Raw genomic sequence first — 27,185 nt, 5'->3', positions numbered from 1 at the left:
TCACCGTGGGTGGCCAGAATCCTTGCAGTTTTTTTCTATGTATTGGTAGCACTAACGTGGCCTATATTTAGGTAACAATTGATCCATGGCCCCCGCTCACAAACTAAACTTTTTGAAGCATTGGCCTTTTTAGATTTCGTCTTCCTTCTTTGCGGTCTATCGCGTTTCCTTATTTACGACGACTTATATCAACTGAAACTTGTAGGAAAACACATAACAGGCGGCAAAACGGCGTTTCAAAACTGTATACCATAAATTGACAGCTATTGTACGCATAAATCATAAATGTAAGAATACATATAAACATTTTGTAATGGAATGATTGGTTATTGTTGTTGAACTTGACTGTACCAGTCACTCCAATACAATCTTTGATTGTCTGAATGTTTATTGTCTTCGATATAATGAGCCTCAAGGTCGTTGTTTGCTTAATCAATCCTAGACTCGATTGTTCAGCTAAAAGCTGATTGTCTTGTGAAGCCGACAAGCAGAGTTGTCTGACTTAACACTGAGCTTATCTTAAGTTGTACTGTTCAGTAGTTTGCACAAATTTGTTGATTGTATAAACTGGTTATATTGTTTCTTCTTTATACGATTACAAATTGACAGAACATTGGCACATCAACAGCACTTCATTCAACAGTCAATGTAATAGCATTTTGGCTTAGCTATATTCAACTGCATTAAATTGCTGATTGCTGATTATTTCCAAACTTGTTACTTCGTACTGGCATACGCTAACACAGTAACATTTTGCAAACGAAACGCATGCGAGAAAGGCACAAATATTACGTCACAACAATAGTACAGGAAATGATTGTGTCTCGTGTTACTCTTTGCTAAAACGACACATAAGTACTAGAATTATAAATCGTGCACAGTCTGTATATTAATTTTGGTTATTATCACAATATTATCACACCTATATTTAGGTAACCATTGATCCATGGCCCCCGCTCACAAACTAAACTTTTTGAAGCATTGGCCTTTTTAGATTTCGTCTTCCTGTTTTGCGGTCTATCGCGTTTCTTTATTTACGACGACTTATATCAGCTGAAACTTGTAGGAAAACACATAACAGGCGGCAAAACGGCGTTTCAAAACTGTATACCATAAATTGACAGCTATTGTACGCATAAATCATAAATGTAAGAATACATATAAACATTTCATTTCAAGGCATTTTAAATAAGGCAGGGAAAATTTATACGACTAGTAGCTTTTAGCAACTAAACGTTATGTTAGCTATTAACCGAAAACGTACATGCCTAGGAGGGAGTTAAGAGCAAAACTTTTTGATAATCTATATCGAATATGTGCTGCTTAATCATTTTAATGCTTGAACAGTTTGTTTCCTTGATATATTTTGAATTCTAGCAGAACATACGTTGCTAATCATCACTTTTCATCTCGCTTTTTAGAAAACTGTAGTTTTGTCTGCAATTAACAACGATAGGCCTAATTACTATATAGCGACTTTGGCTGCTAACCATTAACCAACGGCTAACGCCATCCAGCTAACAGTTAAAGATAAATGCTTAAATCCTCTCCCTAGTTCTAAAATGGGTTTGTAAAGATCCAGGTTAGGTACATGGTTATATCCTTATTAAACCGTTTGACGTACACCCTTAAATCTTATAGCTCGAAAGTCATTTTGTTTTACTTAAATTGGTTTTATGCCCATTTTGTTTGGATAAATCAATCAACGTCTGTAAGGATTCTCAAGAAGATCATTCTGAGAATACTGATCTGGTCTGGTTTCATCATTTTAGCTCCATCTTCATCTTCATTTTAAAACTGATTTGCTTTCGGGCATGTTCTTCCAACGGCTCCGTGTGTGTGTGTTCTTTTATTTCTTGTGTTAATGTAACATTTCGCTTTATTACCTTTTATAGGACATTTGAGACGTGTGAGTTCTCAATATCTTACTTCCGACATGTGTAATTCATTAAGCTTATTGCACCAGAGGGACCTACCATCGTTCGTACCTTCTCCTTGGCCACGGAAACGGGATTTCTATTCTTGAAATGAGGTTTGTTTTTGAGGGGTATCTTTTGACCATCGAGCTGTAAAAATCTTAATCGACTTTTTGTTGTTACCCTGTTACTGAAGCGTATTTCTACTATCAGGTTTTATTTACCACGCTGCATCAGTGTCCAAATTAAAATAACTGTATCACATATTTTTTCGTTTGCTTTGTTGTTATTTTCATGTTGGGTTTAGTGGTCGTGCTAACCATTATTCGTCTTTATCATGTGTTAACATCATTCTTGCACGTCTTAGGCCCTTGGGTTTTGCTGCTTTTTCCGTTTTTGTCTGCTGGCTTAATTGTAATTTTTGTACGTTATAATCAGTGTTCCCTCTAAGAAAATTTTACGCTGAGCAAATATTTGATTTAGTGAGCATGGGCATTTTAATGCTGAGTTAAAATGAATTACCAACTTTGTGAATTATCAACTTGATTTCCGGTATCATCATTGTAATTTAGTGTCACACACTCAGCTATATACTGCTGTATTTAACCATTCCTCTCTAAATTCAGTCTTCCTTTTTTAGCTTCGTTTCCTTGAATAGACATCTCACTGGTAGGTCTGTATTTAACTTGGATAAATATTAGCTCAGTTTAGAAAATGTAATTACTGTAAATAGTAAAGCCAGTCTTCACAGTCGAAACTGGAAAATAGGCTATCTTTTGCAAGCTGAGGAATAAAGCTAGTTGCATCCACAAGTGTGGAGTGTTTGTGAAGCAAAGTATGCTCATGTGCATCAGCACACGGTATAAATGCGATAAGCGCAGAAGCGTTCTGTCCAAAAATACTGTTGAAAATCATTTTACTTTTAAATTTGGAAATTGCAAGTGCACAAGAATGAGATTTTACTGCGCAAATAGTCTGGTGGTACTGCGCATTTGCTCAGTTGCGCACCTTAGAGGGAACACTGGTTATAATGGTTAGCAATTTATTTTTCGTTCCCCCACTGACGAAGTGACGATACGATGAAGGTTTGCCCATGAGGAGAGGCTTACATAATAATCAACACAGGGGAGTCCCCCACAATATACTACAACCACGGAGCCACCCTTAGATTTGCATAACTGCAAAAACACAAGGCCTAGCTGATCGGGCCCGAGTGGAAAGTTTTCGTTTCTGTCTGAATCATTTCCAAAAGTGTTAGTCTTTTCAGCTTTTGGAAAACTGGCTAGATTGTTGCTGCTTAATGTTCAGTTAATGCTGAGAATGCTTAACAACGCTCCAACCAACACAAGCATGTATTTTGGACCATGCACAAGGACCAGAAAAAGAACTGCTTTACAAGAAAATGTTTCACCCACTAGCCTTGAAAAGGAAATCAAGATAGAGCCCGGCTTGATTGTGAAAACTGAACCAAATCAAAGCTTATCTGGGAAAGTAGCGAAAAAGGCAAAACAAGTAAAAACAGAAAAAAAAATTCGACCAAAGTTGGAAATCGGTTTTGAACCGCCTCACTGGCAGACACAATTCGATAACATTCGACAAATGCGCAAAAAAAAAGATGCCCCAGTGGATAAAATGGGTTGTGAACGTTGTACTGAAGACAAATATACAGAAAAGGTTGGCAAGCTTTGTACTTTTTGTATTTTGCCATACTTAAGCTTATGATTTTTTTATGATCTTTGTTTCATTTAAAAGCTATATGCTCTGTTATTGACTATTTATTCCTTTGTGTTTTAAATCTAATGTCTTTAAATTTTGTTAAATGTGTTAATTGTTAATTTTAAAATGCAAATGTTTTTACGTTTTAGGAGAAAAGATATCACATATTGGTTTCGTTGATGTTATCCAGCCAAACTAAGGACCATATTACTCATGCTGCAATGCAACGATTGCACGATTATGGTCTATCCATCAAATCAATTGTGAAGATATCAGATAAGAAACTGGGTGAACTTATTTATCCAGTTGGTTTCTGGAAGGTAAAACAAGCTTTTGCATTTTTCTGAAATTAAAAAAAAATCAGAATTGTTTGACAGATATAACTGTTTTGTTATAATATGCTTTCAGCTAGCAGTATTTCAAATGCAGGATTAGCCTAATAGTCTTTCCCTTCATTTTTTGTCAAAAAAAAAATTAAGCTGCATTGACTCCTAAAGTTAAATACAATGAATACTGGATGCATATGCAGACTGTACCAGATATTAAACTTAATCTTTCTAAAACATAATGAAACTATATATCCCCATCATCACCATCTCCCACTTAGCAATTTCAGGGTTTGATAAAAATTTTTGTCATTCTGTAACCAAAATGAATGCATATTTAGTTTGAACTCCAAATCTGCGTGTACCAATATATAAAGTGATTTAGATACCATAGTACTACATACAATGCAAGCAATCCTAAATTTCATCATTCAATACAATTAAGCTAATTACATCGCGACAAGAGCATCGCAGTAATAAAATTAAAACATCTTTACGCACTAATTAAGTCGAGGGGCAAATAGCTGTTGACCCCCTTCATAAATGAAACGCCCCTTGGCAAACACCCAGCTTTATTATGGGCAAATGTAGGATTGTATCATACTGGTGGAAAATAAAGTAAGAACCCCACATAAAACTGGGTTGATAAAAGTGATAACAACAACCTAGATTATAATTACGTCATGTTTTTGTGAGATTAAGTTGGCCACCTTGCATTTTTTATAGTAATGAAGAAGTGTACTTATGGTAGGGCATCTTGCATTTAGTCGAATCCCATTCCACATTGACAATGTATGTATCATATGCGCTTTGTAGGGATGAGCCAGTAATAATGCCAAGGTGATAACTCTTGGTCCTATTCGACTACAAAAGGTGTGTGTAAGGTGTTCACAAATTTAAATAGTTATTTCCTTAATCAATCAAATTTGCTACTGGCCATGAAAAACTGAAATGAATAACAAGCGAGAAAATTATTATCGGGTAAAAGACAATATCATTTTTCTTTTCACTACAAATACCCTGCTTATGAGCACCAACCGGTGATTGAAGGAGTTTCATCCAAAAACCACTACAAAGTAATCTGAACCTGTTTTTCTTTCCAGATCCAATTTTGAAATAATAATCGGGCCGATAGTTGCATTTTAACTTTAGCTGTTTCATTACAAAAGCTGTACTGTAGCAGTCCCTTTCATACCGTATTGCCATTTCCTGAGTACTTGGTTTCGTTAAACTATGATTAATTGAGTGATGTTTACTAGGGATGTGCTGAGAGGAAGATTATTCGGGTTTGTGCCAATCCGAATATCATGAAGGTCGACATGAACTAATCCAGAGTCTATTTGTATCAGCACCAAATGATAAAATGTTATTCATAAGTTGCCAAATCTTACTTATAACATGACGTAAATGCTAAAAAAACAGCTTGGTTTCAAACCAAACGATGTTTAAATGATGGTTAAATAAAGCAAAGTCATTAAATAAACGAACTTCATTACAAGGATTGTTGACCCTAGTTTTGCTTAGCCAGGAAAGTAGATTATTATATTGTACCAAAATCAATCAATCAAACTATAGGTAGGTAGGTATTATTATATTCGGGTTTGTCATGGTTTGTATCAGAGTTCGCCCAAATCTTCTACACAAGCGATATTTGACAAATCATTTCGGGCTTGAGTTCGCATCGGTTCATCCCTAGTTGTTACTATTTTCCGGTACACGTTTGTATGGCATGCTGTACCTTCAACAAATGATATATGTTTGTGTCTTCAGAAAAAAGTTGATTATTTAAAGAAGACTGCTGCCATGTTGCAAAGAGATTACGAAAATGACATCCCACATTCGGTGGAGGAGCTGATTAAGTTGCCCGGTGTTGGGCCCAAAATGGCGTATTTAGCAATGAACTGTGCTTGGAATGAAGTTGTGGGAATTGGTAAATGTGTAAATGGCTGTAAACGTGAATAGTTAAACAGTTTCTCAAAATATTGTTTTGATGTTGCAACAATTGAAAAGAAGTGTAATTCTACAGTTATTTACCGGCAGAGGTGGACAGTCAATACTTTAAAAGTACCGTCAGTACCTGTACCGATAATTGGCAGAAAATTGTACCGACGTTACCAGTATTCGGTACTGTTTCAAAAACATAGTTTGGTACTTTGTCGGTACTCAGTACCAGTACTTTTTGTAGAAAGGATGCTGCTCCAAGTGCAATTTTTGCCCTATTTTGGGCCCAGTTACGGGTTACTCTAATTCAAAACATATGTGACTTCACTCCTTGCAACTTTGATAGACATTTATAGATTAAAAAGAACAGCGAACGCTAAAAGTTCACTTGAACATACTGAGTACCGGGACCGACTAAAATTTCTTGAAAAAAGTAATTCGGTACAGGCATTGGGTACTTTTTTTCAAAGTATGATACTGAAGGTACCGGTATTGGTACTGAAAAATTATCGCAGTACAGTAAATTTGAGCTACAGTACCACAGTACTGCCAACCTATGTTCACAGGCTATGTGTTTAATATCCTATATAGTGTCTAATGTGTTACATCACAACCTGATCTTAGAGAAACTTCTTGCACTATGATTACCACAACTTTCACTTTTCTTGTCAGCCTCTATGGTAGAAACTATACTGGAAGTTTTAAAAACCACTTCATTTGTGGTTGTCACTAGCTGTCACTTATTACCTTAAATTTGGATTGAAATGCAAATGCGCATTAAGAAATAGATATGCTTAACTTAATGCTTGTTATCCAGGAGTTGATGTCCATGTCCACCGCATTTCAAACAGATTAGCATGGACCAGAAAAAAGACAACAGACCCAGAACAAACTAGGAAGGAATTGGAATCCTGGTTACCTCAGTAAGTTACATGGTGATAGAAAAACTTTGTTTGCGTCTGAGCCTGTATTACTCTAACGGGTGTTACCTTATTTCCCATGCGCTGAGTTTTTCTTCTTATCGAGCGCATAGCAAGGATAGTGGCAAAAGGGGTTCTAAATCCTGCACTGGTCTGAAATTTGTGTCCCAAAACCGCAACGCACTGTTTCATAAAAAAACACAGGTCACTGAAATTCATGCATCATGTCTTGTTGTTGTCATCACCAATACTATCTTTACCAAGCGGTTGTTTGGTTTTCGATTCTGTTTGTAGAAGTTTGTCAAATCTTGACGCCTGGCTAATATTGTTATTAACTCTTCCTAGAGTGTCGACCCAATATCTCATAACGCATTGCCAGACTGGGGCCACCTCGTTGGCTGGATTACGCATTTGCTCGCGTTGATTAAGATATTTTTAAAGTGCAATATGAAACACTACAAACTGATAAATCATGAAAAGAAATATTTGAAATGAAACAACAGGAAATCTGCGAAGTTTATTACCATAATAAAACTAACAACAACAGGCAACGGTTTTGAGATTTAAATCGCTGTTTAGAATGCAATTAAAAGCATCTTATGTTTGAACAAATTTCTTGGTAAATGTGCACCAGCGCTGAAACAGATAATTCTTATTGCCCAGAAAAATATCGTATCTCGTGTGTACGATTTTAACATTTTGAGAGTGGTAAAGTTTCCGTCAATTAACACGGTCGAAACGGGCAGTACTAGTATTATTTGAGAAAATAAACTTAGGCGTTTAACGTTATATTATACGGTACGTTACGTTATACGGTAACGGTTACAGTTGTTGTCGTAAGCAATTGATCAAATTTACCTTGAACATTCATGTTACGTTATGCTCACTTTAAGAAGCTTTCTTATTTTGGGCAACATCTCTACCTTTGAAAATTTTGACGTTTCAATCAACACGTTGGATTAGTCAAGAAAATTAACGTTCCGTTCATTCCGGGGAATTTTTTTACTGTCTGCGGTTTGATTCAAGATTTTTTTCGATTTTGCCTCAAAAACTTATCGCTATAGTAACATGGAATAAGAATAATACATCTCAGACGAAGTACGTATCGTGACAAATTTGGACCTAAGGTAGCAGTAGGATAAGATAAATACAGTAATTGTGTTAAGTTTGCACTAAACGCACAGTCGTAACGATAGGTACCTACATCACAAAAGTATACATAGAATTTATTTCCAATACGCGAATGCGTAACGTTTTTGCCATAGCTTAACGCCGTGTTATGTTATGCTTCTTTGATTGGCGCTTACTTTAGCTTTCGCTGGAAAGTGTGTAAATCGTAGGTTAGATTGGTCATTCGTAAAGCCTCTACAGATGTTCATACACTTCACACATTTCACATATCTGGGTACATTGTGAGTGGCTTTAACTAAAATAGCAATAGTGAAACCCAGCTTTTTATTTAGGAAAAGTCGCATTTCACTCACGCTACTAACTGTAGGCAGAATTCTTGGCGTAAGCCGTAAGGCAACGCAGTCAGGCTTTTAGAATTTTAAAGAAAATACTTAACGGATGTGCATTTTTGCTATGACTAATTGATGCTGTAATGGTGCGTTCAATGGTGTTTTGAATAAAACTTTGCACTACTGTATTACTAAGTTACTTACTACTGTCAAAAAGCTTTATATTCAGAAAGCAGGTGAACTAGCTATCAGCGCTGTTTTTCAGAAATATGTGGAAGGAGGCTAATTGGCTACTGGTTGGATTTGGTCAACAAATTTGTCTTCCAGTTAACCCAAAATGCGCAGACTGCTTGAACAGAAACATATGCCCGGCCTCAACTGCAAAAATGAGATGTAAAAAGTGATCTGGAACTTTACACGTGTGCTGTTTCAACAATTGAATGGCGCTTCTGTTACCTGTACCACACTTCTTGAAACCACTGCCAGTTTATTTCAAGTAATTGTCGCTTTATAATATTCTTTTCTTTCGTTGTGTTCGTTTGCAGTTGTTTTATTAAAAGGTTATTTCGATTTTGTGCATAGTTGTGTATTTGCAAAAACAAAATTTCTAAACAGATTCCTTAACAGTTTACTATGCTTGGCTGGAGTTATATCTGTAGCCGTTGAACGGAAGATTAAGTCAATGAACAACTGACCGCTGTGCACTAAGCAGGCGCTGGTTTAATTAAAAGATTGCAGTGAATTAAACTGGGCAGATTAAATGTTTAATCTACTTCACTGTTGAGATTTGAACGTGCTTAATAATGTTGTGCTGAATAACCGACGAAGTGGACGCAACATTTATCAATAAACCCTAGGAATATAATGAAGGTTACTCTAAATCTATCGTCTTGCTTGAAGACATCAATCTTGCGTGTTACCATCTTTTATTACTGTACATTACTATAAGATATTTACAGGGAGTTACAGTGGTAAATTAACAGTGGGTTATTGGTGAATCAACAAGAAATTTGTACGTTTGTTACAACGCTGAAAATGGACAAAGCCTTGAAACATGATATTACGATTTGACGCTATGTACATGAAACACTAAAGTCTGTAGGAAAAAAAATTCACCAACGGAAGTCCTAAAATCTTACCATAACCCCCAGAAGAAGTTGATTAGTTTTCCACGTTAACACAAGAATACTTTATCAAATGTAATAGTCTATATAAATCACGATTGATTAAAACAAAGCATTGCTAAATGGAAGTAGCACCATAAGGATAGAAAAAGAATAACCGTACTATTGTAAATGAGAAAATATATCGAGGAAGGCTACATGTAACTTGGTCAGAAACATTTTGCACTGTGTCCAAAATAGTAAAAAAATATGTATCATAGAAAAGAAGGTCACGGCTTAACAATATGACGGTTTACTACTGTATGACCTATCATTGTTCAAAAAAACAATGACATTCATGCGGCACGTAATACAAGTCTAAAGCGCTGATTTAAAATATATACCGGTGAAAATGACACATTTACCAGTAATCTGGCGTTAATTACACTGTTAATCAAGGCACAATTAACAAATTAATAATCAATATGTGCATGCACTTCTAAATCAAAGTTAACGCTTACAATGACATGTTTATTGTTACAGAATATGCAATAACGGACACATTGGTGAAAACAGTATCCGTCGCCAGCCCACATAAGTATGCATTTAAGATAATAAACAATAAGTTATGGAGACGTTTGAACATATTTTGCAGTTGTTAGAACCAAAATAGTTTTTATCAATGAGATGAATAAAATGTGTGTTTTTGACATTCAACAAGTCGTAACAAACGCATAACAACATAATTAAATCAAGTACCAAGTTATTGTACATGAAATGAACAAAACTAATAAATTGATCCAATATCATGACGCACAATCAATTGAACAGTTAATTAAAACGCACATATTTATCAATACCTGATGCCACTAATGGCAATGAAAAAATGTAGCATGGTTTTATCTGCCCACTTATTACTTTGTATTAACATATATTTGATTTTGTTAACCGTTAAAAGCAGATTTAATATCGTAACAATATGAACATTAAAGCTGGTTCAATATTTTTATCAAATACGTCATCCTTCTGCTTTTAGAAAATTCATTGTTTTAATATTACCATGGTATGTCATAAGTTCATAATAGTAATACTATTTATAATTCCTTCTCAAAAGTACAAAAATACAATGGATATGCACATTATAGCACAGTAATGTTTGATATTGCCGTTAAAAAGCATTACACTAGTACGTTTGGAATTTCATTAAAGAAACACTGTGTTCAAGATTTTGACAAGCAATCCAACAGCAAGCTACGTAACGAGATTCTTCAAGTAAGTCAGTTAGGGGGCGTAATAAAATTGTTTATGACATAAGTTTGACGCAATAAAGGGTTTGCACTTTTGCCGGTTGCGTGGAAATGAAAACAGAAAAGCGGCACTACGCGTTGTTTATGACTCACCAAACACTTCATCAACAAATGCAATAAACAGCATGTCCTGAACCATATTCGGAACGGTATGGAAGACACCAACGCAGTACTTGCTACGTTAAGATGTGACTAATAGTAACATGATACCGCTTGTATACACTTACTGAACGATCTAAGAACTTTTCACACTGCCTGCAGCAATATAAAATTACATTCAGGCTTGTCACAGATATGCGTTCCATGTGCTCGCTATGATTATAATTGGCTTCAATTGTATCATTCACCAAAAATAATATAACCGTTCGTACCTTGCAAATAGACATGCAAACAATTTATAAAATGGTTTACAGTAATAGACAATGGGGAGGGTGATTGTGACGCAACACATGATGAAATAAAGTACAGGCGAAAGTGGTTGGAATTCTGTCTGAGCAATAACAGCAATAACTTTTAGATTAAAGTGAAATTTCATAAAAAGTTGCCACCTTTGTCAAAATTATTTGATATTGTGGTAAAAGATGGAAGTAAAATGTTCAGTTCCACTTCCATTGAATTCCGATTTACAAAAGCAATTGAAAAATGCATAACCTCACAAGCCTACAGATTGTTGAAGATGGCTTGCCTGTTATTCCAGTTGCTTGATGGCGCCTTTTTCTTGCCCTGGCGGGACTTTTCTTTCAAGACATTCAAATCAACAGCGAATGGGTCAAACCCATTTGCTTGTTGATTATTTTCTGTTGGTTTTGGTGTGGTTTCGTCAGCGGGGCTACTAGCTGAAGCCTGGGGCGCCGATGGGGTATCTGCTGGTTCTAAAGTTTCAATATTAAACATTTTATTTTACAAAATCTTCTATGGTGACATACTGTGATAACTAGTGGAATAATAAATTAATTTGTATTCTGGGCCTCGGCTACACCAACGAGTAGCAAAATGTATCATCATTTATCACAAACTGGTACCGTAGTAGTAAATTAGACAAAACATATAAAATACATATACGACATACGTAAACATTCTCTCTGAAAGTTTTCTGCATATTTTTATATTTAAATAACAGCTACCTTCAACTGGTGTAGGAAGTAATCCACTGACATGTTCAGCAGTAGGGGTGACTTTACATGACTGGAAAAATAGATCGGACAATTCATCGACTACCAATAGGTCAACCTGATCCCCACCTTGCTTGATAGCACTGACGAGTTCATTATGCTTGTCATATTCCATGTTTGTGCCATTGACCTGCAACAAACATGCATCAATAATAATATGTAGTGATATGGTGATAAAAGTGTCTTGTTTATAAAAAATAAGACAGTCTGCAATGGTCATCCCCCCCGAAATTCCTGCCTTGCCATGACATTGTGTGTTCTCTAAATTCAGAGTGTATGCCAAGCTGTCAGGATGCAAGGCGAAATAACTTTTTAAAGTCAAAAAGTGTTTTAACTTATCAAAGACAAACCACAGTTGATAGCCTTACTTACAAACCTGGTCTATTGAAAAGGTATTGACGTAAGGTGGATATGATATGATTAGTTAAAAATTTAGCTCTATCCAAATATACATGGCTGTACAGAAAACCCTTAAATGTCATTATGACAAAGACAAACCTTTGGCAAACAGCAAACACCCAAATGAAAGCTGGCAATTTCTCCATACGAAGTATATATGTCACATTATTATATACACATATAATAGATCAAATGATATGGTACAATACAGAAAGCTCGAAGAAACAGCTTTGTCCTATAGCCTACTTGTAATAAAGCGGAAAACAGAGTTAAGTACCATTGATATGTCTGCCGGCAATAATTGGCATGCCATAGCTTTATAAGTACTAGACATAGACTGGACTAACCACTTTCTTAAGTTGTGCATATTTTACTAAATAAAGTGCTAAACATGAATGATTTACAAGAACTTTACAACACATCAGTGAGCAATGTAGCATGAACCTTCAAATGAAAATAAATAATAATTATACAGCAGACTGTTTGGGGTAGTTCATCACCTGTCAAGAGATTTAGGCATCTTACACGTATGATAAAATTTCTTTCTATGCCAATCTTTGTAATGGTATGCCTATTTTAAAAGCACTCGTTATTTGCCACCATTCAAAATTTGTGACAGCACAAAAGTCCAGCATTAACAAAGACATTTTCCTCCCCACTAAAGTGAAGTAAGTTTCGTGCCATAATAGAAGTTGAATAGGCTTTCATGTCACATTTAAAACCACGCCCAAAGCTAGTAGAACAGGGGAAAGCTGCCAGAAGGCAACGTACAAGTTGTGTTTACACAAACACATACCAGACCAGCAGTTCAGCAGCATGTTCAGCCCAACGCACACAACCTCTCCAATGCCCTGACTTTAATTATTAACCAAGTTTGATTACATACCCACTTTACAGCATTCTGCCTATTATGTAAGCTTCGGGATAACAATTTAAACCAGTTTGATTCAAGATTTATGTGATTTAAGGTAAACTGCTGTCCAAATCAACAAAATGAAACACTCTTTAATAGATGTGTCCACTATGTATGCTGTAATTACTTAGTAAATGGCATAAGCACACAATTAAGTGATTTTGTTAACTCATCAGCAAAATTTGCCATTTATGTTGTGTTTGGAATAATTTAACGCTTCTTACTGTTTCGTAAATTTCGATTGACATTTTAAAGTTTTGAACTTGACTGCCAAATATATATATTTAACATAACAAATCTGATGATTTATGTATAATATTATAATGTATACAAGAATATAACTGATAATATTCTTGATCGCTTCATATAAAGTTGTTACAACACCAAAAAGTACAATTTATGCATTTGCATCTTTGCAAGGAGCGAAGTTTTTGAGATCTAAATCACTAAACATAAAAATACCTTCACGAAATTATGTGCACATATTTTCAGCATTACATAAGCAGGAAGCTACGATACTGGAGAGCAATGTTGGTATTTTACAGCACTTATGTAAACATTATACTGCTTAGCCGTTTTATAATCAACTTAAGAGCACTTTGATTTCATTTCCAAAATCTATGTCTACATACCAGGCCAACAGCTTGCCTGCCTTGTAAACTTTTTAGAAACTAAGACACTTTTTATGATAACAGTACCATAAAATAAACTTATGTGCTGGTACATACTTTACTTTTGTAAACTTTAAGATTTATAACAAATATGTATAAATGTATTTCTGTATAAGGTGACATGTACTTCAAAGTTTTAGCATAGAATGTTGATTAACAGATAAATATATATTGCATGATACATTTAAAGTTTCTTGCTGTATTGCTATGTAAATGTCTTTACATAATTAAACTTGATACTTTTTGTGACTCTAATAATAAATCATTTTGTTACTGTAAGTGTAACAGTCATCTCGTTTGATTTACAGCCACAGAAACCACAAAGCCATATTGCAATGTCGCTACACATTAGCAATTCCAGGAACAAAGAAGTCCAACTGGCAACTAAGAAACAATTCTGGAATTTGAAAAACATTAGAGAGCCTTAATAGAATTGCAACATCTCCAATTTCTCCGTTAACTGGGTGTTTCCTGCTATTGTACAGCTGATTCACCTTTGGCAATTAAGCAGCTAAAAAATAATCGCATATATACATATACAGCAAATCTACAGACCTCTATCACTCTGTCCCCGGCTTTTAATCCCGCAGCTTCAGCAGGACTATCAGGATCCACTGATCGGATAAATCGACCTTTTTTATCTTTCTCACTGTGAAGATTGAAGCCGTAGCCTGATTCTCCTCGAACAAGATTACAGGAACGAGGCCGGCGTGAATCGGAAGAAGTGTTGTCTTCTGCTACAACCTCCTGTTTATAACAACATTAAATTGTTAGAAATATAAATATAAGTCTTCAAACTTCAATTCAACCAATTTTCTTTTTTATTGTAAGCGGTTGTTTACTGTACAAAAGTAACAAACGAACCAGATAGCTAATAGATGAATTAAGTTTGGATTAATTTGTACAGACTATGATATATTTATATATACAATTTATATACTAAAAATACGAGTCTAAAATGTAATATTAAATTAATGATAACCATTTTACAAAAAATTTGCCATCCCATCATTAAATATACAAAAATCATTTAAAAAAAACTAATTACTAACTGGTTTCTCCTCATCTGTCTTATCTGAATCGGATTCTGCATCAGGAGTTCCATTCTCAGTGAGTTCTTGTGTGATTGGAATGTTGTTATCCTTAAAATATTTTTCCGCCTCTACATCAACTACTAGAAGATCTGTTTCTCCACTTCGTTCTTTAATTCGTGCTACAACCTACAATTCAACGCAATGAAATTTTAAATTTATTAATGTGTTCAAAAACCTTCTATTATAAGAAAATAATCGTTTATGATACTAAGTAAGATGTAATAAACGCACGTGACATGGCATGATGTTCCTTTGGAGAAGGTTGGTACATTTAATACTAAACTAAACGGTAACTGCTGTACAACATTGAAGAATTAACTATGGTTGTTTTCTGTTTGAATACATGAAATGCTATATATACATTACGAGATGTTTCCAGTGTAAGCTTTTATTTTATTTTAATGTATTTAGCAATTAGAGAAACAACACTTGTTAATTAAGTTTGCACCATTTGTGCAACCTCCTAAAATATATAACATCTAATTTGTTTTCAGTCGCGTAGACTCACTAGACTGTTATAGAATTTGACTAAATAAGAGCAGGCATGTTTACGCAAAGGTGTCTTTATTTCTTGGCAACCAATGAACTTACCATAAATTGTGTTTGTTGATCGCAACAAATAACAATCAAAAAGCACAACCAAATATTCTGGGTATTGTATTTTCCCTGCTCAGCTTAACCATCAGCGCCATTACATCAATCTTGTTTTAGATATATCATACTATCTAACCATTATAACTATTTAAGCCTCATATTGCATATGCTAAGGTTTATGTTCAGTAGAAATGTTAACCACTGGCTTGACGGTGTAGCAAAAAAAATCCAGGCCTTTTTTAGCATTCATTGCTTAGTTTAAGTCGCGCAAAGACTTTCCAGTTTGAGGTCAATATTCTGATACCATACCATACTAATAACCTGGTGGTTATTAGTAACATAATAGTAAGTCCTAACACCAATATCTGGTGTTAGGGCCAAGACACACAAGTCATCCATCCACCCCAAAATTACCACGACTGACTATAACACACTGACTACACACTCACATATATAGTATATGAAAACTTTAATCCCAATACCGCAAAACAAAATCTAGCATGTATATATATATATATATACCTGTTGATGGTTCTCTTCCTCAACATTGTGACCATTAACTTCAATAATCCGGTCACCTGCTTTTAATCCGGCTTCAACAGCTGGACTATCAGGCTCAACTTTTTGAATGCTTTGTCCAGCCTTACCTTTCTCACCATGCAAGTGGAAACCGTAACCATTTGCTCCCCTCACAACGTTGCACAGACGAGCCTTATGAGCAGGCATTGTCATCTATCTGTATTTCTTATTTTACAATTAAAACAGCTATTTCTGCTAAAAAACAACTTTGACTGTAGTGAAACCAGCACATTAACCAGTTAATGCATGAATTTTTATATTCCAATATACTGTATTTAAAAACTTACATTAAGTAATGCTGTATTTTGTGTCATAAATTTATTACACTAGTTCCATTTTTCCTGCAATGCTCGCAAGGCATCATGGCAATATTGCGTGCATGGGCTAACAATTGTACTGACTGTTACTGCCAGAGTGTGATAAACTTATTAACGATGAAACTCATACAGTTTTACCAGCCAAAAGTGTGAGATGATGTATAGTGACGATCTATGCGCCAGTGGCACAAAAATTAACTGCGTTGTGGCAATTGCGTTGATGCCAAGTGAATGCAATGCGATGGAAACTGCGGCACCCCTGTACCTGTTGCACGCACGAGATTCATTAACTTGAACGCAAACTTTTGCATCCTCACGTCAATTTATAATGAACGATCAAAAGTTTGTTGTTTGAATACCAAATTAGAATAAATAAACAATGAATTGACGTTTCAGTGCACACCATCATGCCAAAATTTGCATCTTTGCATGTTAAGGTGAAAATTGTGGCAGCTGCACACAAGCTATTATGATCAAAGCTATTTTTCAGTTTCTTGTTAAGTTAAGTGTTATAAGATAGTAACCTAAACCTAATCTGAACCTACTTTCTAATCAAAATTTAACTCCAATAAAACTTTAAATAGCCAAAATTAGCTTTTTGCATGGTACTAATTCTCCTAACCGCCTATCTTTAGCAACCGGCTGTGTGACCTACATACGTTGAAATATTAACTTCGTAAAATTTAAAGTTGATATGTCCTGACGACCCAATTAACAACCGCGCCTGAACGGGCATACGCTAGCCTATGTAAATTTGCAAAGTCATAAAGAAACATCGCATTTGTTTGCGTGTCATAATACTATAATAAACTAGACTGAGCTACATATATATATACACACTGAACTATACAGGCCTAGTCAGTGGCGAAGCCAGAAAAAAAATTTGGGGGCGGGCATTTATTTGACGAGTTCAAGGGAACCATACAATACAGATACAATACCAATACATATACAAATTTTATTATATTTTTAACAAAAGGCTCAACTTCGGAATGAAAACTTTGAAAATTTGGGGGGGGAGGCCCCTTTCGCCCCCACCCCCTGGCTACGCCTATGGGCCTAGTAACATTGCAAAGCAAGCAGTAAAGATCATCAGCCAAAACGAATGCAAGTACACAAGCTCTTTCTTTTGTCTCACTACAAAAAAACGGATCTCTTTTACTTTTGCACTTGGTTTGAAGCCTTGAATGAGAAGGAGTTACGAAGTAATACAATAAAAATTATGACGTAATTATTCCTAAATACTCGATCCTATTATGGAAGTGCAAAAGTAAAGAAACCCCTACAACCACCGCTTTCGTGGCTAGTATCTGGTAAAGTGGTGATGTTTGGTACTTTTCTTTGGTTACCACTTACCTGTTGTTATTGTTACGTCCACTAGGCTTAGCCTGGTGCTCTTAATTTGACATGGCGCCAAATTGGACTGTTGGGAACAACAAATAAAATGCAAGGCAACGGAATTAAAGTAATAATGTGCCTGAAATCTGCTAGAACTAACATTAATCAGAAATAAAAAAATTACAAATTAACTTAATTCTAACTAAAAACAGTTGCAGCACATCCTGAAGTTTTCTGATGTGGCACAAAAAAAGAATCGCAAACGTCACACTTCACACGTGCCAAGTAAGTCAAAATCGACGATTACTAACAATTTTCAGCAATTTGTTGTAAATTTCTGAAACAAATTTTCATAATCTTTTTAGCATTATAGTTTAAAAGCTTTTTGCTCACTAAATTTTATAAATCTATAAAAAGTAAAGTTGCGTCGTTAGTTTTCTACTTTGAAATAAAATACTTTTCCGATTTTTCCCTTGATCCTTTTTAGCTGCTGTTTTTAAACAAAATTATGTGGAAATATTACCGACCACTATTACTAGCCTACATGTGCTGGAAAGCATGACAATGATTACGCCCGTAATCTAAAAATGCGTTTGGGGCGATGACCGGAGACAGCGCAGCAAAAGTTACCGATAATGATACTTTTCATGATCTTATACCTATTTGGTCAGAAAATAATTGTCAACGGTTAACAGTTGGATTTCCTTGTAGGATTGTTCTTTCTTTGCCAAGAAAAGAGCAATTATTACCTAGTTGAAGAAGCTAAGCGTTATTACTTGGATATCGTACGCATTTCTTCGACAAAGCGACGTACCTTTGAAATTGTTCAGCTGGTTCATGCATGGAAACTCCTTTACTCGGGCCCCAGTCCAACAGTTTTTGCTCAGATGTGTGTGAGGACAAGACTGAGCTTATGCCTACTCTCAAGTACGGTTTGTTTAGGATTTAAATGAATGCTTTTATTTTGGAAACCTTGGAATATTATGCATGTTGAAGTTAAAGCAAGTTTGTGAATGAACTAGAGACTGCTCTGCACAGGGTATTAAACAAATAAATCCACACATCTACTCGCCCTCAACTTGTCAACACTTGTCTATGTAGCCTACATCTTATTGACATTGCAATTCTTTCCAATTTCACTGAGGACTCAAAAAGGCATGCATTACGTGGCAAAAGTTGTTTAACTTTTGCCACATAATCTAATTTTCTACGTGATCTAATTTTTGAGTTTGACCTAAAGTGTAAGCTGTTGAGAATTCCAACTGTAAACTGACGGGAAACTATGCAAGTGGCCAAGTTCTAACAGATATAAGTTACAGGTAGCTTATGAAACTGGACATACTATAACTTAGAACAACAAGTAGCGTACTATAGAATGGAGAATAAACATATACTATAGAAATTAGAAATGCCAGCAATATAAACAAACTGCGAGCACTAAGCGGATTGAAAAATTACACAATAAATGGACTTGAACGACTTAAAAATATGTAAGCTTATATAGCCTACATTAACTGTAATAGATTAAAACATTCCTTGCAATTACAATAAAACAAATACCCAGTGTCATGATAGCCTAAGAATGAAGTTTAATTTATGAATTATTAAAATAATGTTGTGTGATATTTTGAAAAAAAAAATTGATTAACTGCAGTCATTACAGTGACATTATTTTGTGAAGTTAGGCAATTTTGGTTATTTTGTAACGAATGTAGATGAAGGACAGAAGCTACAGGATTCAGTTTGTGTCGTATCGTCCTTCGTACACATTTGCTGGTAGACCCTTTTTGCCCAGCTCAGTAACCTGTGGACAAAAAGTAGGGAAAATGTAAAAGATATTTGAATGGATAAACCAGTATTTATTTGTTTTTTCAATATTAGTATTCGAATAATGCATTAATTTTGTTGGCAACTGCAGGATTCATGGGGCAATTAAGGTGCATAAACACACTTTTGAAAGCAAACTGTAATGTGCGCCAAAGGCTTAGTTTTGGTTGCGGCAAACAATTTTCTTATAAAAGTATGTTAAATATAAAAAAAGTTGTATTTTTTAAGTACAACGTGTGAAATTATATGAATATGAATGTGTGAAATTATAACTTGAATTAATAACAATTACGTATTTTGTTTGGCGTCCCTTTAAGTTATTTTTTCAAACCTGTTCTTGGATCAACTTTGATTATTTGCCCTGCTAAGAACATAGAGACCCCTGAATTTCCATCCATGGTATGTCCATCTAGAATGCTATCTGCATTCTTATCAAACTTTACAACTTCTCTTCCACTATACTGATATCACCGGTGTTGATATCGTAGTCGAATGCGTTTATGGTAAGCTAGACAGAGACAAGATACTGTGATTGCAAAGAACACGTCAAAGATAAAACCTCAAAATAGCTTTGTACAGAATTACTTTGGTAAATATTGAATGATGTGTTTTTCAAAAAAATGTGCTTTACGACTGCAATTTCAGAAACGTATATTTCTGCTTTATTGAGAGCAATTGAAATAGAGTGATGTTATATTTTTATTAGCCCAGTGGAAATGTTGTATTTTGTCTATGTTTCATTTTGCCTCTATTTTTGACAACTGACGAAAAACTTTGAACGTTGACACAAAGTAAAACCTCACTTTCCACGAATCGCAGTGATACATGGTTTGATTGTCAGGTGACCACGAGATTCCATTCGAAATGTTCACTTGACTGATTTTCGTGGAAACAATTTGATCTATCGAAAGACAGAAGAGAGCTCCATCATCTGGACGTGGTTTATCCCTGTCTACTGTTGACATAAATCCTGTAGATAGATAACGTGTAATTCTTTATATTAACCAGATAAGAATTATGTTGAATGGTTTAAGCTAAGGAATATCTGCCGCACCAACACTGCACACGTTGTGTAACAGTGACCTACACTGTGTAAAGAAACGCTTTGCGGTTCTTATCTGGGTTCAAACATTTCAGATAAATAATTGCGTAGTTTCTTAAACTAACAAGCGATAATTACTTACTAATAAAAATTTGCCCTTCACAGAAGACCATAGACCACTGTATATGTGACATGCTGTACCGCATATTAAAATTACGGTGAAGAGGTGTTTCATGTCAGACTCATTGCACTCTGGTTACAACAAACTACCTTGGAAATTTTACCACATAAACTATTTCACCAAAAAAGTATTAAAACATTATTTTGTTTCTAAACAAGATAGTTTTAAAAAGTTTATTTCCTTGAAACATTTTTAAGTCCCAAGTACCAACATCTGTAATTGTCAGTTACCCATTCATCAAGCCTATCGTGAATGCGTTAACAACAATTACCTCCCCACAATCGATCAGGTGGGTCGCATTTTCAATCATTGAAAACTGTTAAGGGAAATTCTTGTATTATCACTCTTGTAACAAATAAAAAATGTGTGACAATCAAAACTTGCACAACGACTGAAACATTGACTTGAAGTCAAGTCAAGGCATTTTAAAGTGTAATTCGACTCGACTTGTCAATGACCCAAGTCACTACTATACTACAGCATACGGAAAAATCGCTTGAGAACTTTAACATTTTGGGGAAATCGTGACAGCTGGTCTTAGCATTCTAGGCTGCATCTCTTTTTTCTTACTTGATAAACATACCATTTCAAAAACTTCTATTATTTCTAATCGCACCCTAATCACAAATTTGTAACGCAAGCTGCAGTAATAATAGTATAGCAGCCAAATGTAATAGTCATATACTGCTATAAAGCAGCATATATTTACACGCAGAAGACAATCATACATATGTATAACAGATTACTGCTTTAACCATAGATTAGGTTTAAACAATCTGCTGAAAACACAAACTCTAGTAGAGTGTAGTATTCTGATCTTTTTAGTTCCTGTCTGGCGGCCTTTGTAATTATCCGGTCGTGATAAAGATCATGTCACTAAGATCTTAAAATTCAACAGAAATCAACTTCCGGTGCCATTCTTAACAAATTCCTGTTTATGTAACTGTTACCCATTAAACCCATTTTCGGCAAGCCTTCTGTCGTAAACGATTTTATATCAGATATATGAAAACACCCATAAGTTAAATAAACAGGTTCGCGAAATTGCATCCGCTTCGCTGTTTGCTTAATAGTTGAGACAAACTGTGGCTTCGGAAAGATTTTAGGTTTTGGGTCTAAAGGTGGAAAACGCCAACATGACGTTTCTGATATTATAGAGCAAAACAAAACCAGCATCCCGGGAAATCCGTTTCGCGATGTGATATGTAATCTTGTTGGAGTATTTACCATTCGAACCAAATAGTGACGACAAAACGTACAAAACGATTTACAAAACCAAAGATTGGTATAAAACATTTTTAATATAAAATCAATTTTCCAACTTTCGAGTTCAATTGCAACGCTTACAGGCAGGTTCACAGTTGCAACAATAATAAAATCGAAAAATTCTTCAGTTGTGGATTAACAGAATTAACAGAATTAACAAGATTAACAGTATTAACGATATCTTGGCTTTTTTACAATGACTAAAAGTAAAATTATTACAAACAAATGAGAAAGTGAGGCTTCCATTTACAATTGCTTGAACTTAACCTTCATATACATTTGCCGGTAATCCCTTCGTGCCCAGCTCGGTTACCTGTAAAAAATAAATTGTGCAAAAGAATAAAAATCTTCATTCTAATATAGCATTTATCAATACTTCTATGTATATGGGTGCGCATAGAAAATGGCGGCAACCAATGTTTCCATTTCTGTTATAACAATAGCTCATGACAATATATGACAACATAGAATCCGATCTTAATCCCAACCCCAGCATAATCCAACTACTATATACCCTAATAAATATTTTAACTAATTTTTCTGATAAATTTTTCAGCTTTATTAAATTTAACTAACCCAAACTCTCAAAGTTATAACAGAAATGGAAACACTGGTTATCGTCATTGTCATTACCGCCATTTTGAGCGTCCCCATATACACGTATTAGCAGTGGTTTTATGCAGAAAATTACATCGGCAACTCGCCGTTTGTCGCAATATCTTTGCCAAAATAAACAGCTTTTTTAAATTTATAACAAAGCTATTCGGGAGACTTTGCATACAGAAAGATATGAATTTATAATATCGGAGACTATTGTTGGTGGATTTTAACCTAAGCCGTGAATTCTAAAGTTACCCCCAAATTTCGTAAAATTTTGTCTATGACTTTCATTCATGGAAAAGATCAATAAAAAGTGATTTTGTTCTTTAAATTTTGAATTTATCAGTTTAAGGCCTAATAAATTTTTTGGGTTAATCGTCCAATACCTTGAATGTGCAACCAGACATATCCTGTCTGCCCTTCAAAGGATCGTTTCTAGCAGATGTCACGTACAACTCGTCTAGATTAGGTCCGCCAAAACAAACTGACGTAGTTTTAAGAACAGTGTCACTGATTTTTAGGTATTCCAGTTTTGTACCTAAAGAAAATGAAATTTTTTGTTATTTTAATCGAAAAATGAAATGAATGAAAAATGAACGAATGAAAAATGATTAAAAATTACTACAAAAAGTCATGTAATTATATATTGCGATTATAGTTTTAACAGAAACCTGCTATCAGAATTAGACGCTATTCGAGCACAAAGCAAAAATGTTAAAACTTCAAGCAGTGAGCTCTCGCAGGCTTAAAATGTGCCATAATAAGCTTATATTGCCAACAGAATCGTACAATACTCGACACTTGCTTATATATGTTTTCATTAAATAGACGTTATGTTATTTCACTGACTGCAAAAGTTTTGTTATCATTATGATTATACTTTTAAATGAGATGCAAAGTTACCACTTACATCAGCATTAAAAACATACAAACCAACCTGTACGAGGATCAACTTTAATTATTTGTCCGGTTGAGAACATTGCGACCCACAAATTCCCATCAACGTCAACGGTATGACCGTCGGGGATGCCATCTGTCATTCGATCAAATTTCACAACCTCTTGCATATTGGAGATGTTCCCGGTGTCAACGTCATAGTCGTAAGCATCTATGGTATACTATGAAAAAAATAATTAACTCCTTAAGCATTTGAAGGAAACAAACAGTTTGAAAATAAGCATATTTTGGCATATTGTTGCTACGACCAATAAAATACAAAAACAATATGTTTTTCAAAAAACACCACAGAATATTCAACCAACGTATAACCAAGGCCTATACAAAATATACGCAAAACGGGCAAAATTGTGACTTTTTTCACCAACTTAAATGTTAGTTTGTTAGATTATTATTCAATAGTTTACAACCAACTTAAAATATAATACATGACAATATATAGTATTACATATATAAATACTTAATATATAATATATATGTATTATACATATTATAACTGATGTTTTCTAAACCGTTTTAACCAAATTTTAAAATAAAATAAGAAACAGGATATAGTTTGGCACTCTTAAGGTTAACTTTATATTTTTCGAAACGAGCTTTCGCAAGCTCGCTTCTTCAGGTGTACTGTGAAAAGCAAACATATTATAACATAACTATAAATTAATATGCTATTTATTATAGTTTACGTTTTGTTACAACTGAAATCCTACCGCACTAAATGCAACACTGCACATGCCTCCATCTGTTTAATTAAGAACTACATGGATCGAGAAACTCAATGTACAAAACACGACAAGCTCACTGCCTTTTTGACAGCTGCAATTGGTCACTATACTTGCATTTATTGTTTGGTTATTAGGAATTACTGATACAAAAATTTTATTTTGCTAATTTAACTAAGCCTCATACAAGCTTTTTAATCTCGTAATATTTATTTTGTACTTTATATTTTGCAACAAATTAAAATGACTGGTCTTACGTAACCAAGCACTCACCTTAAATGAATCACAGTAGTACATAGTCCTTTTGTCAGGTGACCACGAGAGACCGTTCGAAATGCACACCTGATCGACCTTCAAGTCCATAGTGTGGTCAGTCGACAGGCAATAAAGAGCGCCATCGTTGGGAGGGGGATTATCAGGATCTGGGTTCGGTGAAGGAGCCTGAAACAAAATAATACGAATCCGTTTAAGCTGGTTTAAAAATTAAAAAATGGTAGTTCTCGAAATATGTCTTACGAAGGAATAGTAGGTTAATCGTGAATATATTACATTTATGACACAATGATTGATGGGACAGTGTTTTATGTTATGCCGATCTGAAGCTAATAAACTAAGGTTCGAAGTGAAAGATAAGTGAGAGTTTGACAAATAGACGAAGAAAACCGTTTAAATACTTGGAAAATATAATAGGAGGTATTAGAGAAAACTTAAAAGGAGCATCCAAGTTGCAAGCCAATTAGGTTTTAAGTTAAGAGAAATACGCATCCAAGCTACATTTACATACGCAAGCCAACGATTCCCTTCAAGTTACAACTAACCAGCCCAAAATCGTCCAGCTGGATCGCATTTGCCATCGTTGAAAATTACTGCTGGAAATTCAGTATGACATTCCTGAATAGTCTGCATTTTACCGGTTTCTTCGTCGAGAAATGCGAACCTATGTTCTGCTGCCACGACCAATCCGCCAGTTTTCCGTGGCACCACGCAGCCAACGGTAGGATCTGCAAAATTTGTCAACTGTAGTGATTTTTAGTTTCCTCTTAATTTAACCGTTAATTTTAGTAAAACTCTCCATTAGGTAGGCTATTGTATAAGCGATTGCATTAAGCTTTATTCATTCGGCTAGAACCAGTTTAATTAATCTGATTAACGCGCATGATGTTGTTATGCCGGTTTTTTTACGATTACTCCATTTAAAAGGCGTTGTTTATGAGCCAAAACAACGAACACTTCATGTCAAATTCCTTATAAAAACAAGTAAACCTTCCACAATTGTTGTTTTCAAATCGTCGGTGACTGGATTCCAACGAAGAACGGCACGTGACTTGTGGTCAACCAACAGCAGTGTATTGGTTCTGTCATCCCAGTGGGGGCCTTCCCCCAACAAGCAAGAGTTTTTCAAGACTAACTGCACTTTGGGGGCCATGGCCATGGGCAACCTATCTTTTAAAAAAAACTCAACTATAGTTATGTATTGTAACTGAGTTATGGGTCCAAATTTGCGATAAAATGACATGGTTCTATCTTTGAAATTCAGTTACTGTTCAAGTTAGCTGTTTAGCGGTATACTCGATAGCAATTGCTTGAATTACAGAATATAACTTTTGAAATTTTAGTCTGCTTGAATTTGGAAACTCGAAAATATTATCTACCTCAAAAACTCGACTATTGCTATCTTAAGAGACCATTCATTTCAAAGTACATTTAAATTGCATACACTGCTTAATATGCAGCTGCAGGTATCAATAGCTTCATGCTGCAATAACTCTAAGTTGAATGAGTTGCACGATTTATATTGCTGCTCGTTAAATCTTTACCATGGAAATATAATCTTATGGAAAGTCAATTATAGTAATGCCATAAACATGCTAGCAATTGAATTGGTTTATATCTCCTCAGCGATGCTGCAATAGTTTGCGTCTAACCACACTTGAAAGATCTTCATTGCTGGTAATCACTGATCAACTGAAAACCGGTCTTACCGTGGCTTATGTACTTACGCTCGCCTAAAGCGCTAGCGGCTAAACAAATAGTCACCCAAATACCTTTCTCGGTGTTAATAACTTACGAGCCAGCATTACCTTCCAAAACCAGGCAAATACTGGTTTACGGTCATCAAGCAGCAGTTGATGAATAACGTTTACCTTTTTATGCTCAGCAGTCAGGACGTAACCGCAACCAGCAGTTTCATTGTTGTCACGAGCAACAACTCTGTATGGCTTATATACTGTAGGCTAAGCGTATAAAACAAACTAGCGTATCTTTGCCCTGACTGGCAGGTCTGGAAGACGCTGTTTCCACTGTCTTCCAAGTTGTGTTGTTATAAATATGTATCTGTCATTTAACGCACTATTATTGTATATTGTCATTGTTTTGTTTCTTTAATTTCCTCCGTCAGTGTATACATGTACCGTTGCATGCAATGTTTTTAGACACACTGAGAGTTGGAAAATTGGAACGAATATGTACGATCGAGAACGAATTGGTCGTTCTCTTTAATTGTTCGTGAGATATAAGGAGTTGCGCTTGTCGACAATTGAGTTTTTAAAACCTTTTCCTTGGACAATAATATTGTTGTATTTTCTCGTGTTGACCGAAGTAATAATAAAATGCATTAAAAGCGAAATTAATCAGAATTTCAGTGTTTAATAATGCTGTAACCTATTCGACTGAAGTCTAGGATAACTCTAGACAGTATTCGCATCCTTCTTATAATTCTTAAGAGTCAGATTGAAATATTATAAATATTTATGGTACACTATAAACCAGTGTAAACCAGGACAATCAACTTGGCCGTCGTATACTTATATTATAAGTTATCATG

At 35.0% G+C, this 27,185-nt stretch overlaps 3 protein-coding genes across 3 annotated transcripts; 1 reads left to right on the top strand and 2 right to left on the bottom strand.

Moving 5' to 3' along the window:
* Positions 1–3,050: 3,050 nt before the first annotated feature.
* Positions 3,051–8,849, top strand: LOC143451479 (endonuclease III-like protein 1). The gene is made up of 5 exons (XM_076952065.1): positions 3,051–3,590; positions 3,782–3,952; positions 5,729–5,888; positions 6,717–6,822; positions 8,545–8,849. Exons 1-5 carry the CDS (start codon positions 3,228–3,230, stop codon positions 8,681–8,683), a joined length of 939 nt encoding a protein of 312 aa, XP_076808180.1. The 5' UTR covers positions 3,051–3,227; the 3' UTR covers positions 8,684–8,849.
* Positions 8,850–9,188: 339 nt separating this feature from the next.
* LOC143451478 (Na(+)/H(+) exchange regulatory cofactor NHE-RF1-like) lies at positions 9,189–16,316 on the bottom strand. Its single transcript, XM_076952064.1, has 5 exons — positions 16,055–16,316; positions 14,897–15,064; positions 14,400–14,591; positions 11,814–11,991; positions 9,189–11,561 (listed from the first exon to the last, which is right to left on the bottom strand). Exons 1-5 carry the CDS (start codon positions 16,262–16,264, stop codon positions 11,350–11,352), a joined length of 960 nt encoding a protein of 319 aa, XP_076808179.1. The 5' UTR covers positions 16,265–16,316; the 3' UTR covers positions 9,189–11,349.
* A 5,696-nt stretch (positions 16,317–22,012) lies between these two features.
* Positions 22,013–26,426, bottom strand: LOC143452974 (regucalcin-like). The gene is made up of 6 exons (XM_076954129.1): positions 25,625–26,426; positions 25,184–25,362; positions 24,635–24,802; positions 23,620–23,800; positions 23,069–23,220; positions 22,013–22,395 (listed from the first exon to the last, which is right to left on the bottom strand). The coding sequence occupies exons 1-6, from the start codon at positions 25,875–25,877 to the stop codon at positions 22,345–22,347; spliced, it is 984 nt and encodes a 327-aa protein (XP_076810244.1). The 5' UTR covers positions 25,878–26,426; the 3' UTR covers positions 22,013–22,344.
* Between the last annotated feature and the right edge of the window lie 759 nt (positions 26,427–27,185).

This window comes from Clavelina lepadiformis, chromosome 4 (assembly GCF_947623445.1).
Source record: "Clavelina lepadiformis chromosome 4, kaClaLepa1.1, whole genome shotgun sequence".
Classification (NCBI taxonomy): Eukaryota; Metazoa; Chordata; class Ascidiacea; order Aplousobranchia; family Clavelinidae; genus Clavelina; species Clavelina lepadiformis.
This window is presented reverse-complemented; position numbering and strand designations above follow the sequence as displayed.

Coding starts and splice junctions, on each gene's coding strand:
- LOC143451479 (XM_076952065.1), top strand. CDS start 3,228: ATGCTGAGAATGCTTAACAACGCTCCAACCAACACAAGCATGTATTTT. Junction 3,591..3,781: donor AAGACAAATATACAGAAAAG/GTTGGCAAGCTT, acceptor TTTACGTTTTAG/GAGAAAAGATATCACATATT. Junction 3,953..5,728: donor ATCCAGTTGGTTTCTGGAAG/GTAAAACAAGCT, acceptor TTGTGTCTTCAG/AAAAAAGTTGATTATTTAAA.
- LOC143451478 (XM_076952064.1), bottom strand. CDS start 16,264: ATGACAATGCCTGCTCATAAGGCTCGTCTGTGCAACGTTGTGAGGGGA. Junction 15,065..16,054: donor AGGAAGAGAACCATCAACAG/GTATATATATAT, acceptor GTTGAATTGTAG/GTTGTAGCACGAATTAAAGA. Junction 14,592..14,896: donor AGACAGATGAGGAGAAACCA/GTTAGTAATTAG, acceptor TGTTATAAACAG/GAGGTTGTAGCAGAAGACAA.
- LOC143452974 (XM_076954129.1), bottom strand. CDS start 25,877: ATGTCATTTTATCGCAAATTTGGACCCATAACTCAGTTACAATACATA. Junction 24,803..25,183: donor ATCCAGCTGGACGATTTTGG/GCTGGTTAGTTG, acceptor ATTTTGTTTCAG/GCTCCTTCACCGAACCCAGA. Junction 23,801..24,634: donor ACTACTGTGATTCATTTAAG/GTGAGTGCTTGG, acceptor TTTTTTTCATAG/TATACCATAGATGCTTACGA.